This window comes from Ceratotherium simum, chromosome 18, assembly GCF_057802395.1.
Source record: "Ceratotherium simum simum isolate JZ-2026a chromosome 18, ASM5780239v1, whole genome shotgun sequence".
Classification (NCBI taxonomy): Eukaryota; Metazoa; Chordata; class Mammalia; order Perissodactyla; family Rhinocerotidae; genus Ceratotherium; species Ceratotherium simum.
In genome coordinates, this window is record NC_141917.1 from 6,525,856 (window position 1) to 6,545,991 (window position 20,136).

The window sequence follows — 20,136 nt, forward strand, 5'->3', positions numbered from 1 at the left end:
AGATTCTCTGACCCCTTGTCTCGCTCTTCTCCTTCCGGGACACCTATAACACGGATGTTAGTGCGCTTGATGTTGTCCCAGAGGTCCCTTAGACTGTCCTCACTCTTTTTAATTCTTTTCTCTTTTACCTGTTCACCTTGGGTAATTTCTTCTAGTCTTTCTTCCAGCTCACAGATCCGTTCTTCTGTATCCTCTACTCTGCTTTTGAGTCCCTCTAATGAGTTTTTCATTTCCAGTATTGTATTCTTCATTTCTGATTGGTTCTTTTTTATATCTTCCATTTCTTTGTTGACATTCTCACTGAGTCCATCTATTCTTCTCCCCAGATCAGTGAGCATCCTTAACACTCTTAGTTTGAACTCTCTGATGGGTAGGTTGCTCATTTCTGTTTCACTAAGTTCCTTTTCTGGGGTTTTGTCCTGTTCCCTTACTTGGAATGTATTCTTTTGCCTCTTCATTTTGCCTCTTTCCCTGTGCTTGTGTCTATGTATTAGGTAGGTCAGCTACGTCTCCTGCTCTTGGATAGGTGACCTTATGTAAGTGATGGCTTAGGAGGCTTCCAGTGTGCTTCCCTCAGTTCTCAATGTTCCAGGGTGACCCTATGTGGGCTACGTGTATCCTTCTGCTGTGGCCTGTTTGCTCTCCCTGTAGGCGCCCAGGGAGGCTGAGTTATGCTCCTGGCCAGCTGTTGTAATGCTCAGCTGCTTGTAGTTGTTGTGGGCCCTTCAGTCTCTTTATCAGCTGTGGGGAGCCCCAGCACAGTTGGCTGCAAGTTCTAATACCACATTTGTGTTGCAGTATTTCTTTTAAGTGAGTAGGCCCCCACCGTGGCAGGTTGTTAGGCTCAGGGCCTTACAATTGCTGTAAGCCTCTAGCCTATTAGGTCTCTTGTCAGCTCTCTGAGGACTGCAGCTGGGTGGGGCTGCCCTCAGGCACAGGAGCACCCAATTGTTTCAGGTTTTGGAAGGTGGAGCAAACCTCCTATGTGGGTCTTTGAGAAGTACAAGTCTTCTGTGGCTGAGAAGCCCTGCCGCCCACAGGTCCACACACACAGTCAACACAGTCCTACCCCGTGTGAGTGCCCCGACCTCCCCAAGTGGACCCAGTCTCTCCACGGCGGGAGCCCCACACACTCTGCCACCGCCCCACACTCTCCACCGGCTCCTTGTGCACACCCTGCCCCGCTCAAGTCAGCTCAGTTGCCCGGCTGCAGAGAATCCAGTCACCAATCTATGCAGGCCCACACGTTGCCTGAGGGCTTGTTGTTGGGTGGGGCTAGTCTCTAGGGTGGGCTGCCTGCCCTGGCTGAGCTGGATTAAATCGGTGCTCTAGCGGGTGGAGCAGACCCTGGGCTAGCAGGTCTCAGGGAGAACTCCAATGGCTTCTGTGTCAGCACGCTCACACCAGGCCACAACAATGGCCGCCGCCAATGTCCCAGTCCCTGGAGAGGTCTCACCCCTCACCGAGATGCACTCAGGGCCTATTAGGTGAGTCTCTTGTCACCGAAGCACTGTGCACCTTTCTTTCTGGTGATTTTAGGATGCTTTCTGGAATGGGTGAGTTTGTGCACGGGCCCTTTAAGAGCCAGTTTTAGTTTCTTTGTGAACCGGGTTTTCTGGGGGTGCTACCCAATGCTTTAGTAGCAGGCAAAGTCAGATATTATGCTGCTGGTCTCAATTGTGCTGGGTCCACAAAATGCCCGCAGCGGGGGCGCTCCCCAGCTCAGGGCCCCGCGCCTCCAGGGAGGCTGCGTACCTGTGAGCTGCTCCCGGAGTCCGTGAAGCTGGCGGCTTGTGAAGGTGGCGTTTTTCCTCTCCAGAAGGGAGTCTCTGCCTCTTCTACCCCAGTTAGGATTGTCCGTTGTTGCAGGAGTTCCTCTTATCCAGTTTTCAGTTCTGTCTCAGGGGTAATTTTTCCACGAGTAGTTGTAAATTGGCTGTGTCCACGGGAGGAGGTGAGTTCAGAGTCTGCCTACGCCGCCATCTTGACTCCGCCCCCCGACAAGATTATTGTCTATGTGATGAGGTTGCATATGTTAGTCAATGTTAATCAACATATTTGGTCATCCATGATGTTCTGAAAGTCTCTCAGTGGGCCCAGCCTGGCAGGTGGGAAATTAAATAAAGAGAAAACATTTTGCTTAGAGCTTCAGGTGATTAAAATTTAATGAGATTAAGTAGGATGAACATATAAGAAAAAGGAAAAGAAGAAATATCTAAAAGATTAACAACTGCATACCACGTATACATTTGTGAGTACATGTGTGTGCAGACGTGTTTAACTTCGATAAAATAAAAACTTCCATTACCTGGAAGACCATCCAACCCATCCGAACTGTTAGGAGCCATCTCTTACTCTCTTCACACCACGTCAGGCCAGAGCAAGGGACGTAGACCTCTCACCTCTTATAACCCTTCTCAAATTCCTGCCAAATGAGTATTATTGCTATTTACCAATTAGGAATCTGAAGCTCTGAGGGGTTATATAACTTCCACCAAATCACACAGCTGGTAAATGGTACAAATATCAGCAAGAAAGACCTCTGAACTGTCATAACCAATATCACAAAATCAATGAGAAGTGTGGGGATGTTTACTCACAGTAGCCTCCCCCCATGTTCACCTTTGGAGACGAACTTCCAACCAACTTGACAGTTGATCCAGAGACAGATGGGTGACAAGCAGAAAGAACTGTGGGGTGATGGGGGGATGATGTGGGGAAAAGGCAAAAAAAAAACCTGTGTACAAAGAATACTGTGTTCAGGCAAGAACATCAAAACCCGGGTAGAGGTAAGGCCATCGAGCATCAGAAAACAGCCCCAATCTCTACAGCTGTTCCTTTAGGAAAACACAACTGTCAAGAAAAAGGTGAAAAAGATCAGCATATTCTGTTTAAGAATTTACTTTATAAAAATGCCTGTTAAAGTGGGTATTATTCTTTCCTAAGTTTAAATTACAGGTAACTTTTGCTTCTGGAGATGATCCGTCAGCTCCAACAGCTTGTAACACTGAATTGCAGGAACACTGAGAGAACGAGGGTGGAAGCCTTAGATAAGGGAGGGGTGACGTTGGAGGAATCCGCTTAGTCAAGGGAGATTTCTTGTAGGGAGGAGTGGAAAGGAGAAGGCCTGCACCTTTGGCCTGCCAGGTGTAATGCTGTGTTTCTCACTCCAAGGGAGAACGACGGAGTCCCCAGCACCTCTTCAGACCTCGCCACACCCTCGATGGAGCCAAGATGAGGGCCTCCGTCCGCATGACCCGGTACCTGGAGTCCTGGGGGGCGGCCAAGCCGTTTGCACACCTGCATCACAGAGACAGCATGACCACGGAGAATGGCAAGATCAGCACCACGGTACCACCCACCCCCAACCCCATGCTCCAAAGCCCCTAGTGGTGGACAGAAGCTAGGTCCCCAAAACAAAAGGCTGGCCATCTGCCAAACTGACTTTGTTGGTAATGAAGCAAACTTACCTCTCCTTCTCCCTGGAGCGGCCCCTTCCAAACAGCTGTCATGGCTTGGTATGAATGAGTGCCAAGCCCTCATTGCTGAGGGTTTTAACCCAGAGTGATTTTGCATTATAACTTTATAACCCACGACCATTTTATTTACTTGTTATTCAGTTGGTAGCAACTGAATACAACTATACAACTGAACTTTTTTGGGTTTTATTGCTATCACGAAGTAGAAAGCCTGAGCATCTTTAATATCTTAATAAAAGAACAAATGAAGGCGTGATGCCCTTGCAGTTTGAGTAGCATCGTCAAGAGTATCTTCATTGCCCAAAAGTTCAGGCTGTGTCTGCAGCAATGAATTGTCTATTGTTGTAACTCCTTATTTACATCACTCCAACTTCCAACAGATAATAAAGTCCCAAAGCTCCTTACAGCAGGGACACTTTCAATAAGCTGAATGGCTGAAATGCAGATAGAAAATAGAAAGATCTGTGGGAGGAGGGGGAAATAAATACAGCAAAGCACTTAGAATAATCCCAATAGTGTTGTTAGATTTTAAAACGATCTCTGTGTTAAATTTCATGTATAATGGCATTAACTGTCTTAGGGATGCAGTTGAGGTAAAAAAACAAAATGGAATGTAATGAAATTCTCATACGCTGATGAAAAGAAACATCAGGTTGTCAGGTAAAAGTACACTTTTCCATTCTCCCTGTGCCCCGTACCTCCTAGCATCTCACAATGACACAGCAAGCCCAAGAGGTCAGCATACTTGTTTTGACTTAGTTATATCTCTTCTCTCAACTTCCCCGGTTCTTTTTTCAACTAAAAGAATAAATATGATCTGACAGAAGACCACGATCCATCAGACAGTCAGCAAGGGAGACCACCAGCACAAGTCCTAGAGGAGTTTGCATTCTATTGGGAAGAGAGAGATCATGAGTAGGAAACAAATAAACAAGATCATTTCAGGTGCTGCTGAGGGCTGCAATGAGGATAAAAGGGAGGGCTGTCTTTGGGAGTGAATGGCGTGGCTACTCTGGGTAGTACAGCTGGGGAAGTCTCAGAGAAGGGGAAGAGTAAATTGGGAGAGGAGGAGGCAGAAGAACAAATTCAGCGGCCCTAAGATGGAAATGAATTGGTGTGTTCAGGGGGCAGTGACGAGGCTGGTGTGGCTGTAGTGTCATTACCAAAAAGCAAAGGGAAGTCATTGGGTGAGATGCACTAAGGTAATTGTGTATAATTCATTCTAAGTGTAATAAGAAGTCATTAGAGGATCTTAAGCAAGGGAAGAGCCTGATATAATTAATGCTTTGGAAGAATGGAGCAAGAATGCAGGGCTCCAAGTGAGAATGGTGCCCTCTTATGCTAAGATTTTAGTAGTGGAAACAGTGACAAGCAAATTCAGGGTCTAATTTGAACTTAGGGCAAATAAGACTTGGTGATGGAGTGGAGATGCACAAAAACGAGGATCAAAGATGTCCACAATTCTTTGGCTGAACGACTGGAAGACTGATGATACCATTAACTGAGATGACAAATACTAAGAGGAAATCAGGTGATTTAAGATGGAAAAATCAAGGCTTTGCTAATGGACATCTTCAAATCAATATGCCTTTTAGGCATCTAAGTGCAGCTAGAAAGTCACCAGTCTGATATGCAAATCTAGAACTCAGGGGAGAGGTCTAAGCTGGCCATGTGAATGCACAAATTACCAGGTTTTAGATGATATTCAAAGCCATGGAACTGGATGAAGTCAGCAAGAAGAGAAGAGATCCAAGGAGAGGGGCCTGGGGCATCTGGGGCCTTCCAGCATTTAGACCTGTCGGGGGAAAAGCACCTAGGATATTATGATCCAGTTGCCAATGAAAGTTAATGCTTCTATCACACTTATGAAAAAAAAACGATAATGTGGATGATTTTGCTTCAACATTGCATTTGTTATTAGAGCTAATGGCTAATAACTATATCTGTCACTGAGAGTTATTACACACCAGCAGTTGGTTGGTTGGTTGGTTGGTTGGTTGATTTGTTGGTTTGTTCAAGAAATAAGATTCATGTATTAGAACATGCTTTTCTGTGCTGTTTCTTATGTATATCTGTGAAAATGGTCTTACTCACTTTTCCAGGTGTGTTTTATTGATGTTGTTGTGGTCGCTTATTTCTTATCAGTCTTTATTGTCCCATGACCTAAGAGTGACCGTCTTTCCTCTTATCTCAGCATGGGACTGCAGGAAAGATTTCAGCCTGACTTGACTCTGTTGTTATGTGTTAGTGAAGATTCCTCTCTCAAGAGAGAGTTGCAGCTGTCTAGTGCTTGGAGCTTCAGGACGGTGTTTATAAAATCAGAGGACCTCTTGAACAAGCTTAGTTTCCTTAATCGGCTAGTCTCAGCAGTCACAGGTGCAGAGCCCAGGGACTGCCTCAGCAGCAGTGGAGGAAATCTTAAGAAAATCCCCAGGCTTTGGTTAGCACATGAAGCCCATATGACTGTTACTTAGCTGTGTCCCTTTCTCACTTGCAGAAAGATCCATTATCATTCGTGTGAATACATTCCAGTGTCAAACAATTGTCATTGCCAAAAGTTATTTCGTGTCTCTAATCCCCTATGCAGAACTCCATTGACTTGATTCAGCATTGATAGAGCTGGTGAATAATGCGTTATTTTACTTTATATAATAAAACTTGGAGTTTAATTATTATTTTTTTAATTTCTTATCTTTCTGTAGGCTAAATACTTTTCCTAATCTAACCTTGGAGATAAAGCAGCAAAGAAAAGCTTTTTTGGAGCCACTTTGTTCCAACTTTTGTTTTAATTTCCCCTACACATGTGTAAAAGTGGGTCTTGTGTTTTTTTAGGTCTATTATTGACCATTTTGCAGTGGGTCCCCCACTAAGAAACCCTGACCACTGTGTCTCCCTCATTCCTTTTTCTGGAACTACCAGCATTCCTGTGTTGATTTTTTCTTGTTGATCAATGATTCACGATTTCACATACTTATCCAATGATACCATTTCTTAATGGCCCAGTTCAGGGAGAGGGACTGATTTTGTGGTTACGTTTGTGTTTTAAAGCATTTTTTAATGTTTGTCTGATGCCAAACTACAGTTTCACGTGATTGTAAGCTGTTTACAGTAACTCTAATAATGGTCCCCCACAGGCCATTCTTTGAAATCATACCTGCAAATATCAGGATGCAAATTTTAAAAATCCAGACAACAATTTTGATACTTCCAACATCCAGAGTTTATAGATTACACCAACATTCTAAATATAAACTGAGTTTTTAATCTTGTTTCACGTTTATAATTAAGCTCTTTTTCTCCACGTGGATAATTGTTTGTTACCTAAATGATACTTTCCATGATAAAAGAAGAAATATCTTACACATAGTTACCATGCAACATTCTTAAAGTATGTTTTTGGCAGCTAATAACCTTTTTTTTTTTTAATAGGATGTACCAATGGGTCAGCATAATTTTCAAAATCGCACCTTAAGGTATGGTATATGTTCTGCTTTCTAATTTTCAAAGGCTTATTGCTTTTTATTTCTGCAAGTAATTACCATCAATTATAATAATTTTGAAAGCCACTTCTAAAAAAGAGCAACTACTTGCGAAAAGCCCTATTAAATTGCTTTCAACTTCCAAAAATAGGATTATTGGTGGCATTGTCATTGGAGTTGAGAGGAAAAAGGAAAACACTGTCTGGTAAACACTTTAGGACTTTAAATTGCTTTCTTAAAATGCCTCTTCTTAATATTAATCTGTAGTAAAAATTCAAATTTTCTTAAAATGAGTATGTTGCTTAAAATTATATATATATATTTTTTGTGTGTGTGTGTGAGGAAGACCAGCCCTGTGCTAACATCTGCCAATCCTCCTCTTTTTGCTGAGGAAGACTGGCCCTGGGCTAACATCCGTGCCCATCGTCCTCCACTTTATATGGGACACGGCCACAGCCTGGTTTGCCAAGTGGTGCGTCGGTGCGTGCCTGGGATCCGAACCAGCGAACCCCAGGCTGCCACAGCGGAGCGTGTGCACTTAACTGCTTGTGCCACCGGGCTGGCCCCTAAAATTATATTTTTTTATGTTGAATTCTAAAGGTAAAAGCAAATAAGTCCAGCCTTTCTGTAGTGAAGAGAAGTGCTGTCCAACCTGCTCAAAAACAGAACAAAGCTTCCCACCAATACCCACAGGGGCCCTGTCGCCATCCCCCGTAGAATCATAGGCAATAATCATTTTCCTTGTCCACATTCCTCTAGCTTTTTGATTCCGAGTTCTACTTAAGTGTTGGTTTGGGATGTAAGTATTTTTTATTGAATATGTTCTGATAATTAACCAAAGGCCCAAAACCTGACTCAGCCTTTCTTTCCCCACAGAGAAGTGAGTTTATTCTTATAGAAAATGCATTGTTATTCAAGTAAAAAACACAATTAGTTAGACTGTTACCTGCCAAAACAGAGCAAATAGTGCACATTATTCCAGAATCCCTCTATATGACTTTATTTGTTGTAATGAGCTCTAATTTGTGTTTTGTGTAAAATTTGCAATTTTAACATTGTGATATGACACTTATAGTTCTATGTTATAAGGATAAGTGGGTTCTTGGGCTTTTGAAGCATTATTTTTTAAGTGGCAAATGCCATATTAAAGAGAACTTAAGCAAATTTTAGGAATATTATGGACCCCACAACATACCTCGAGAAGGCGTGGCTCTTCAAGCCATAAGATGACAACACATCGAACAGCAGCTCTGCACAGAAACTTCCTGGCCATCTTTTCACTTCATATTTGATATCTTTTCTGTCATCTGTCTGCCTCTCCCTGCAATTCTGCTCAAGAGTCTGTTTACTGAAATTACAGTGGGGATGCCTCGTGGAGCGCCACTGCTGTGTGGGCAGTGTCTTCTCACTAGATGAGTGCTGTCTGAAAGACAATGGTGATAAGCTATCATTTTTATCTGTACAGGCATATGGAAAATCTAATTTCATCCTTACAGAATTACTCCATGGTAGACACTATCACCATTATCTTTTTAGAAGGGAGGAAACTGAGGCACAAGGGGTTGGGAAAATGCCCAGAGTCACGTGGCTGGCAGAGGCAAGGCCAGGATTTGTGTCCAGACTCTGTGACAACAAAGCCTGCCCTAACTGACCTCCCATCCTGCCTGCCTTACTAGGAACCTCCTCCATATCTCTTCCACTTTCCTCTGTGGTGGTAGATCTTTGGTGGCCCCAAGACCTTGTGGACAGAGCTCAACTTTCAAGCCATCCTCCCCTGGGCTTCCCTCACATGACCTGGCTCTGTAACCTGGCCTACATTATAAAACTCTCTGAGCCTCCAGCCTGGCCATGAGTAGGTGACGCACAATAGTGAAGCATCATCAGGGAAAACACAACACCTCTTCCATGTCTCCTGAGATATAATAGCCCAGGCTGGGGAAGGAGCTTGGGAGAAAGAGTGGAGAGGAAGTGCAGAGAGGGGTTGAGGGTAGAGAGCAATGGGGAGGCCAGCGGTGGGGCTCAGAGGCAGGAACAATGACAGGAAAGTCAAACCCCAAAAGTCTAAGGAGCAAAGCCCTGTTTGGAGGATTAAGAACTCCCAGTGGGTAGATTAATAGCCCGAAGGGTATCTTCTCATTTCCATAGCAGAGGTCACAAAAATACAGAGACAAGAAAACTGTCTTTATGTTAAGAATTGTCCAGGTAATTAGTGAATACAAAGGATGCATAATATTATGCATTTATCAGCTACATCATGTGCCACATTTACCGCACTGAGTGCTGTACAAACGTTATCTAAACTCATCCTAAAACAGATTCCCAAAGGCAATGCCATTTTTAGCCTTGGGCATAGATTGAAGGATTATATTTTCCTGTGAGCTCAAGGTACTTACAACTGTTCCTTCTTAGACTTGATGAGACTTTATGAAAAAGAAAGTCACCAAATTGAAGTCAGGAAACTCAAGTCTAGGCATAAGGCTGATAAAAATGAAAAGAAGGTGGCTCCTCACCTATAAATGAGAATGAATCACACTAGATGATGGCTAAGCTTCCCTGCTTCCTTTAAAAGAAGGATAAAAATTAATTTGCCATCCAATTTAGCTTGGCATTTGGTATGCTAACCCTCCTAATTCAGTTGAATGGGTGTCTGTAGGTGGATCACTTATTATTCTGTTTTTGAACCAAGACTGCCCGTGGCCTGTTTAAAGAAGGTAGGACCTGAAGACACAGACCTACAAAGGAAGATGGAATTAGAATGCTCCTGCATATCATTAATGACAATTCTGTGAGATTTAATTACAGATAAATGTGACGTATATTTAATGCTATTGTTATCTATATCAAGGCAATTCTGAACTCAGAAAAGTGTTATTTTTATTCCAAAGTAGAAGGTCTATTCAATCAGTAATTTAACCAACCAGAAGACAGAGAAGCCATGTGCTCATTCCCCATTGGACTAGGTGACTTGCTGACACCTGGACTCAGGTGCAGGCCGGTTCAGGCCAGTTTGGCGATTATACTCTGCTTATACTCTTTGCAGTAGATGTTTAACTTTTAAAAACAGGTATTATTTCCATTTTCTCCTTTACATCATTTTCATGCTAATTGTCAAATTAACCTCAGGAAACTCTTATTATTATTTTGGCATAATTTATTCACAAGGCATCTTATATTATGGCTGAAGATTATTTGCTTCCAAGACCAAGTGAGTGGTCTGCAAATGTAAGTGGGGTTTTCTGTGCATAGTGCTTTCCAACACTGAAGAACGTTCAAATACATACAATTAAGCTCTGATATGCCTCAAATAAGACTGTCTTTCTGCAAATTCTTGAAAACTGACCAAGGAAAACGGGAACAAGGAATGACTGTTTTGTCAACCAAACCACATTTTTGCAGGGGAATTTCCAAAGCCAATGTGTCCTGTCATAAAATCAAGTTTATAAAGGCAACAAGTCAAGGGCTAATGCATCTCTTAGGACAGAAGGTTCTTTAATCTCCATCACCAAGTACATATCTCTCAGTGCTGCTTTTGGAAGTCTAGTGTAGTTTCACTCTAAGTGAATGGTAAGGCAACATTTCACTGCACCAAAAACTCTGGTCAATTTGCTCAATCCACAATGTTGTTGTATGGTAGTTGGCAGAAGGCTACTCATAGATTATTGTTTCCTTTTTTCTTTTTTTCCTCGATTAATAGAATTAAACAGGCATCCTAGAAAAATGGGCTTCGTATTTAGTTCAGTAATAATATTCTTACCTGTGATATTTCCTCTTTCATATAGAACCAAATCACAGAAGAAAAGGTTTGAAGAGGAACTAAATGAAAGGATGATTCAAGCCATTGATGGAATTAACGCACAAAAGTGAGTACTTTTCACCTTAAATTATCATTCATCTCTTATTTCAAATTCTATTATTTGAAAATAATGTCATATTTTCCAAAATAATTTCACCACAAACTCTGCAGCACTTATCATGACAAAGCCAAGTTTTCTGAGATAATTTATTCATTTTACCTCAATTGTCCTTAATAGTAGCTTTTGTTGAGTATTTCATCTTTTTAAAAATTTTTAATTCCTGCCTTATAAGTACTCTCCAAATAAATTATTGGTAAACAACATGAGATGTAAACAGAGAGAGAAAAATTATAGCATAATGTGTTCAGTAAGTAATACTTTTTAAAGATCAATAGAGATGCCACCTGGGAAAATCTTTGCTGTATTATGTGACACTATCCACTCCAAACGTATTTATTCTCCTGCAAAATCAGAGAACTTGGAGGTACCTCTGTTCCATATCCTGGAAGAGGGTCTTGAGCATTAGAGTCTGAATTCACAGGGGCAGTGGGAAGAAGATTGATTCTTTGGAGGGCAAAATATCATTCAGTCTATGAAGCTGAGAATTGCTGTTGTAGTTTTAAATGGTCCAAGAATGTGGGGGAAAAAAATTAAAGAAGGTGGTGGCTTTCATGGCCTGGACAGAATGATTACATTCATCAGCCTTCGAATTCTCCTTAGGGGTGTGTGTCATGGCTGAACTCATGAGGGTGCAGAAGGTAAATGACTCAATATGGTGCCTGGTACCCATTAGACACTCCATAAATGTTTGTGGAATTAAATTGTAGTGAAAACTTCAGTAGGTCCAAATGAAAAGGCTTCGTGGGAGAGTTTCCATCCTTATGGAAACCTTACTATTTATTTTTTATCATGAAAGTTGACTCGTGAAAAGTGTAAATGATTTCCACCTAGAACGCTCTGCCTCCAAAATTGTTACACAGCTTTGCAAAATGCATACCTCCTGTAGGTTGTTCCTTGTAAGTATTTATTTTAGAATATTTATAAGACTTGTAAAAGAATCACGAATGTATGTATGTATGTATGTGGTATGTGTATGTGTGGAATTGCATATGTACATAGCAAAGTATCTTGGTCGGGCTGGAGCTGCAGTTCAGATATGCTGGCATGTTGATTTAACACCTGTCTGGAGCCCCTTTGAGTGATCCAAATAGACAAAGCCTCCTACCTGTCATAGAGCGCTCTGGGCACACCACCAGTGCCTGAACAAATGCTGTGCTTTGCCTGGCACCAGGATCAGTGTCAACAGCCTCAACTCTGTTCCAACTGAAACCTCAATACAATGCAAACAGAGAAACATATGATTACCTGGATTCTACTGGCAGCTAAAACCCAGGGAAAAGTCCAATTTCATATAACATAGGTAGAAGGATATATTCATTCAACCAGAGGAAATAGCAGTTACTACTCTGTGAGCCACCAGAATAAAATACATCAGAAGAAATAGGAAATCTTGTTCCTTGACAAAGTTTAGCCAATTATAATAATAACAGTAATAATGAAAAACTAGGGCCGGCCCTGTGGCTTGGTGGTTAAGTGCGCGCGCTGCGATGCTGGTGGCCCGGGTTCAGATCCCGGGTGCGCATCGAGGCACCACTTCTCCGTTCATCCTGAGGCCGAGTTCCACATACAGCAACTAGAAGGATGTGCAGCTATGACATACAACTATCTACTGGGGCTTTGGGGGGAAAAATAAATAAAATAAAATCTTTAAAAAAAAATAAATAAATAAAAAAAATAAAAATAATGAAAAACTAATGTAGAAAATCAGCCTCAGTGTGTCTTCACACAGGACACCCACCTTCCAAACTACTGCCTCCACCTTTAGAAAGTTTCTATTAAAGGAATTGGTTGAAAGTACAGTCATTGGCCTTGCTTTATTTTTGTCAAAGTTGCTTCTGGATTGTCTGTCTGTATTGTATCATTTAGTGTTTGAATACATGTTTAGTTATCACCTTTGTGTTTTAAGGTAGTTTTATTCTACAGTAGTATTTAATGTTGATATAACTGCTTATGTTGTAATTTTTCCAACATGTTTCAGAAATCAAATAGGGAAAAATGTCAGGTTATACTAAAAACTCAAAAGGGAGATTTTTTTTAAATGGAAGCTATTATGCGAGTATTTTTTAATTAGCTTCACTCCCCCTCTGTTATGCCCTACTCATTAACTCCCCTTGTTCTTTGATATGATCTTCTGATCTTCTTTGAATTTCCACTTGAGGATTCAACTAGGACTCCCATTCAGTTGTTTTCTGCTGTTGACATAAAACAGTGATTTATATGCAGATTTTCATGTATTCATTCATTTGCTCATTTAGCAAGCATTTGTGAAAGGCTGAGCAATGTCGGCATTTGCTGGGCATCACACATACCCAGACACGAGACCCCTCAAAGCCTGATGTCTAAGTGGGTGAGAGAGAAATCACTGTATCCTTTAGAAGTACGCTACAAAGGCAGCGGGTCAAGAGAAGGACAGCGCCGAGGAAAGGCAGGTACATTGGACTGACGAGTCACGAGTTTTCTGGATGAGGTGAAACCTAAGCTAAATCTTGGAAGAAACTAAGAAAAAGAGAAGAAAAGCCTCACAGCATGCGAACAGCACATACCGGGGTCAGAGGTGTGCTTTTCAGTTTTCAGCAGGGTCAGAACACAGGCCCTGCAGGCATCTCTCTGGGTGAAGAGGCTTGAGCAGAAGGGTCAGATTCCCTGAGAAGCAACTTGCACTTAGTGTGAAGCAGGTTACGGAGGTGGGCACCGCTGAAGGGTCCTAAGCAACGAATGTGTGATAGGATCCGCTCTGATGGTGTGTGGAGGACCACTTGAGACAGGTAGACCCTAAAATGAATCTTGCATAGCCCAAGCAGAGATGGCTGTGCCCTCCACAAGGATGAAGCTCAGGGCAGAGTTTCAGGAGATCTTGACTTAGTCTGGGTGGGTGCGGTCAGGGGAGGAAAGCAGGTATGATAGCTGGGCACCAAAGAGACTTACTAGAAACTTCTCCTCTCGGGAGCCACAGAGGGGGAAAGGGAGGCATCGTGGGTGGAGGGCACCCAGGCCATCCCCTCCGCAGTGGCATTTTTCTCTTGGGGAGTTGGGCTCTCCTGTAAGATTGATTTCAATAACAAGGTTTGCTACATGGTTAACCTTCAGAATGGGATTGCCATGTCAGGTTGTCCTAAATTTGTTACAGTAAGAAAGAGGTAATGTGAAACGTTCTAAGGAGGAGAAACATGGGCCTCTTGGCTGAGGGAAATGAGCTGGTGAGTTGATGAAGAAAGTGTGATCCACGCTTCAAAATGCATGCATGGAGTGGAGTTAATGCACAAGTGGAAGACAGACAGACTGGAGGCGTCTCAGACCACAGGGCTGCAGAAAGATTGCTCTTGCACACTGAGAGACCACTGGTCCAGCATCGTTTATTTCAGCCCTGCGTCCGTGGACCACCTTTCCCAAACGCCACAGGGTCACCCAGGGCCTTAGTGCACAGTAGAGGCCACTGAAGCCTTTGGATTCAACACTGCCTAGACGGGGGTGTTAGTCAGCTCAGGCTGCCATAACAAAATACCACAGGCTGGGTGGATTAAACAAGAAAAATGTGTTTTCTTACAGTTCTGAAGCCTAGAAGTCCAAGATCAGGTTGCCGGCGTGGTCAGGTTCTGATGACAGCTCTCTCCTTGACTTGCAGACAGCTGCCTTCTTGATGTTTGTTCACACGGCTTTCCCTCGGGATTGTGCAGAGAAAGAGAGGGAGCTAGCTCTCTGGTGTCGCTTCTTATAAGGACACTAATTCTTTAGGATCAGGGCCCCACCGTTATGACTACAAAAATCTTTAATTACTTCCTTAAAGACCCCATCTCCAGATACAGGCACACTCGGGGGTTAGGCCTTCAACCTATGAATTGGGGAGACACAAACATTCAGTCCATAGCAATTGGAAAGTGATCTTCTCTCTATTTCAGTGTCCCCTTTGCTGTAAGAGCCTGTGATCTTACATTCCAGAATAATCCCGGGTGAGGATGTAGGTGTACTCAAGTCTCCCTCCTTCAGTCAGGATGTTGTTTCGAATTCCTTTCTTTGGCCTGGGCCTAGCGAAAAAAGAACTTAGTATAGATTAATAGAAAAATCACTTACTGTACAGCCCAGGGGTGGGGTTGGCTTTCTTCTTGCCATAGACCACTTAGGTCGGGAACGATTTCAGGAGACCGAGAATAAAGCACACACACATCTTCTCTTCTATTCTTTTTTCCCTTTCTCTCTCTCTGTTGTTCCAATTCCCAAAAACAATATCTGACCTTATCAGCCCACACAGATCTTTCCTATTCCAAATGCCCAAATCACGTTTATAAATCTCTGAGTTTCCTACATGTCAGTAATGGGGACTGAGGCCATCTCAGAGAATCCACAGAGATGGTGAAGTCTGTGGGAAGAATATCCTCTCCTTAATTCTGAGGACAAGCTAAGAAGAGTTTGGCGCATCAGTTATTGCTTCTAGAAGAAGCCACAGGCCAAACCTAACTTGCTGTGGGGAAAGGAAAGCAAAGGCTACAGTTTTAGGAATTCAGTCATTTCCGATTCAGTCAATGCAGTCCTCATAGCTTAGGAAGCTCAGTGTTAGGTGCTGGACACAAGAAAACGAGTGTTGGTCTTGGGCGCTTCTGGTCCTTCTGCAGGATGCAGACAGGTAACTGAAGCCTGGTCTGCGACTATGGGGGCTCTACTAATTACTGAGGAGCTCGTTTTATTTCTGCTTTATAAATCTCACTCTTATTTTATTTCCAAGCTTATATCATCCAAGAGCATTTTTGAATTAGATTTTTCTTTCTCAATATTAGAAAAAACTGTTTTTTTGTGTGTGTGTGTGAGGAGGATTGGCCCTGGGCTAACATCCGTGCTCATCCTCCTCTACTTTATAGGGGACGCTGCCACAGCATGGCCTGACATGCGGTACGTCAGTGCGCGCCCGGGATCTGAACCTGCAAACCTCGGGCAGCCATAGCAGAGCGCATGCACTTAACCGCTAAGCCACCAGGCTGGCCCCTGGAAAAAACTGTTTTTAATAAGTTACCTGCATGCATCATTCATAGTTTGATATTCATAACAAGTACACAGTTCTAAAAATGAATATAATTAAAATTTATCTTAAATTCTATTTTTTGCTCCTTTTAATATACACCAACCTTTGATTCCTCCAACTAGTCTCATAAAACAGTACAATAACATATTTCTGCAGCTAGTGCAGTAACAAGAAATACCAAAAAACATTTATTTCCCTGATACCTAATGCTTGCAACTTTGAATCAAAAAGTATGTTTATAGTTCTCACTTTTAATGGCAATCATTCTAGAATACATTACAGACTTCCGTGCCTCAGTTCAGTCTTCTGGGATATTCAAGCTCATCATGGTGCCTGTGCTGTGAGTCTTCAGAACTGTCGAGAGGTTCTGGGCACAGGGCTGTCCAGGGAGACCTGCACATGTCCCTCCTCAAATGTGCTGGTCTCCTGGGTCAACTTGTCTTTACCCCTAAGGTGAAACATCAGTCAACATTTAGAAACGCTAATCTGATATCAGGAGGTGGCTACACTTGCGGGTACTGGGCAAAGTGTACAATTCACCTGGCCTTTTTTTCCTGGATCCTTAAAGGCCTTCACTCTCTATCTTTATCTCCAAAATATATCTCAGTTAGTCAAAGTTCATAGATGTAAGACCAATGGATTGGAAAAGTCCTATATTTAGAAATTCACGTGAATTGATAATTGTTTGAACAAGTATAAGATTTTGGGGAAATTTATGTAAAACATAATTTTATCTCTAAAAGCATATATATATATACCCCTCTCCCTATATATAGATACATAGGTGTAGATGTAGACATATCATTATAGACACATGTAGCTATGTACATATATATGCATATATATCACATATACATACATGTTTTATGTATCATATATACATACATTCATAATTCATGTTATTACATGTCTTAAGAAAAATTAGGAAAGTAGAAGTATAAATTCCTCAGTGTAATAACCCAAACAAGTTGGTAATATATTTTGTTGATATTTATTTCTAGATATTTCTCTTGATGCATAAATTTCAGTTTTTTCTTACATTCTTGTACTCATGAATATAAGAATGGGTACCTTTCTATTTCATTTAGCTTTATTTCATAAAATACGTGTTTATTCTATTGCCAGATGTGTGACTGTATAAGGCATATGTGCCTGGCTTGCATGATCATAAACCTGGTGTTGCTGTTTAGCTGGCGATTATATACGACATTCTAGTGAAAAGTATTGTCCTTAAGCTCTTTCTCTATCTCAGCTGCTTTCTTATAGCAAATTTCTAAAAGTCAGTCAATGTGTAAGAATGCATACTTCCATATAATTTTTATTTATTTTTCAACATCTGAGATATATATGTATCAAGATATGTGTATGTATTTATGCTCATGTGTGTTTCTGTTTGCATCAACATACTATGTTAGTGATTTGAAACTGATTGCTTCTTATATTAGTATTTTTACCCATTTTTTGAAAACTGTATTCAAACATGATTTTTTTGTTTGTAAAAATGAAAAACATGGCAATGAAAGTATTTTCAGTAGGTGTGAAAGAAGCAAAACTTCTTGCCCAGAACTTGAAGGCATTCTAAATGGTTTTGATGTCTGTGATGTGTTGATTGCTATAAGCTGAGAAAATCTCCTTCAGAAGATGAAGCTGCTATGTGATTTCAGTAAAACTTCAGGGAATGGGTTTATTGATCTACTTGAATCCTTTTGATGACTTAGCTCCCTACTTATTTAATTTGGATAACTTGAGTTTCAATTTGGTATGACAGTTAGTTTGTAATATAGAATTTTCCAAGGAGAGCAGTGTGTGAATAGGAATATTATATTTTCATATCCTATTAACAATCTCTAGATTACATATCCAGTTCTTTGGTGTTGTACATTTTTTTAAAATATTTGATTTTGGGTAATTTGCAATAAAGAAAAGAACTTGTCATTAAACAAAAGTAATTCCAGATGTTTGGTTGGAGGTTTGGTTTTATGAGGTGTCTGTCCTTTTTATTTCCAGGCAATGGCTCAAGTCTGAAGATATTCAGAGAATTTCATTGCTTTTCTACAATAAAATACTAGAAAAAGAAGTAAGCTATTTTCTTTTCAAAATCAATTGTTTTTTCTGAAATGTTAGTTTTTAAAAATTTCTTCTTGAAATTGCACTCATTTTTTTTGCATGTGGCATTTAAACTGTCTCTAACTATATCAGAACTCTTTCTAGCTTTTCTGTGGTTCTTCCATGCATATGTTGTTTTACTGTATTTCTTGTTACCAAGTTTCTGACTCTGGCTGGTCGCCATTTTCAACACTCCTGGTAGTAAGTGATCTTTGTGACATGTCTAAAGGAAAGGGACATGAGCTAATAATAATAGGCTTTCTCAATGGGAAATTTTCTTAGAGAAGGTTTTAAAAGAAAGTAAAATCATTTTTTATAAATTTACAGTGTTTTTTCACAAATTATTTTAACTTTTTGACAAAAATATGAGATTTACATTCAACACCTGTTTGGGAGAATTAGAAACCCCAAAATTTTAAGTTTTGTTGCATCTAAATGCTTTCACATTGTGACTCCTACAGTAAGTGCTATTTCAGGCACAAATAAATAAGCAGACATTTGATTTTCATATGTCAACCTTAACATGGATTCGCTAAAATGAACTAACTAGTTATTGCAGAAACAACAACTCTTCTTCTAGGTCAACTTTATTTCATTTGCCTTTTGTGTTGATCTAGAAAAGGAACGAGTTAGATATAATTTCCATCATCCAACCATACAATTACAGTCTTAGTTTGAACAAAAGCTACTATATTATTGGCAACAGTCACAACGCTGGTATTAAAATTCTGTTGAGGAAATTCAGTTCATTGTTTTATGGATATGAATGGAAATAGTAAACATCAAAATTCCTTCTTAAATTCATCAGCGTTGGATTTTAAAGTTATACCAAAACTTCCTTTTGTCTTAGCAGTCAGGAACATCAACTGTCTGCTTCTAAGTTGACATATTGACTGCAGATGGTTTACCAAATTGACGTTTGATATAATTTATTATTATTATTGATCATTTTATCCTTGAATAACTTTAACAGATACTAATGGTTCCTATTGTTTAAATGTTAAATTATTCCCTTCCTGATAGAAGTCTATTTCCTTTATAAATACTGCAAGGAAATTCCAACTCATCTCTCTACACAAAGCCCAGAAGAAGGTGAAAGATAAAGTGTAATTGAATGCATAGAATGTAATCACATTTCTGCAATTATGCTAATATAGCTTCTTCATCAGCATGTACATTATCCTGGCCATTAAGTCACAAAATTCACCAAAAAGATATTCTAGTAAATAGGAGATATCATCATTTAAAAATGCAGCTTTTGCTGACACTCCCTGTGTGTCCGTATTTGCATAGGCCAACTTTGAGGCAAATTTTAGAGAGCTCTTCAGGCCAGCAGGAGGGGTCAAAGGCAGCAAGACATAAAGGAAGGGAAACATCAATAGACCATCCGGAGATCCATCATCCTGCACTAAAACCCAAGAAAAACATACTGGAACCTCTCATAACTCAGGAAACAGCCTGTGCAGATAGAGCTAATGCAACCTGCCACTATTGTCGGGAGGTATCAATAGCATTACCACAAAAACTTTATTTCCTTTAATTTTATTATAAAGCCTTCTTTTGAGAGGCAGTGTAGCCTCATGGTTGGGAGCCTGGGTTCGGGAGCTAGTCCGCCTGGGTGAAGATTCTGGTTTTGCCCTGCGCTATGTCTTCCTGAGAAGGTTGATCAATCATTCTGGTCCAAAGTTCCTTCATCTAACAATAGGGGCAATAATAGTTTCTGCCTCAGGCGGTGGTTGTGAGGATTAAATGAGTTAGTACATGTAAAGCGTTTAGAGTGCCTAGCACACCATCTTAACGGCCATATGCCACAGAGGTCATTATCATTATCAGTGCAGCATGGCTGGCTTTTGTCCTGCGTAACTGAAGCAGGTGCAGTCCCAGGGGGCAGCTACACTGGTCGGTGTATGGTCCTGGATGTTATGGAAAGCCATGTGATCCCTGCCGATTGTGCCAGACAAGTGGACAGAGAATCCCTCAGCCAGGCCCAGATGGCAAATGGAATGATCGCAGACCTAGAACAAAGCCTGCTGGGCTCTGTCTCGTAAATTTACTCACCATCTCTAAGTAGCATTAAGATCAATAATAAAATAAGATACCAAAACAAATAAATAAAATGAGGAAATTGCATTTCCTCAATACTATTC

The 20,136-nt window shown here is 41.0% G+C and overlaps 1 protein-coding gene across 1 annotated transcript in view; it reads left to right on the plus strand.

The window, feature by feature from the left end:
* Nucleotides 1–20,136, plus strand: part of ADCY2 (adenylate cyclase 2) — a 404,666-nt gene that overhangs the window by 294,657 nt on the left and 89,873 nt on the right. The window contains exons 10-13 of the mRNA XM_087443107.1: nucleotides 3,175–3,351; nucleotides 6,909–6,952; nucleotides 10,738–10,818; nucleotides 17,891–17,960. Of these exons, the coding sequence (XP_087299233.1) occupies nucleotides 3,175–3,351; nucleotides 6,909–6,952; nucleotides 10,738–10,818; nucleotides 17,891–17,960 (372 nt within the window). The remainder of the gene's footprint in view (nucleotides 1–3,174; nucleotides 3,352–6,908; nucleotides 6,953–10,737; nucleotides 10,819–17,890; nucleotides 17,961–20,136) is intronic.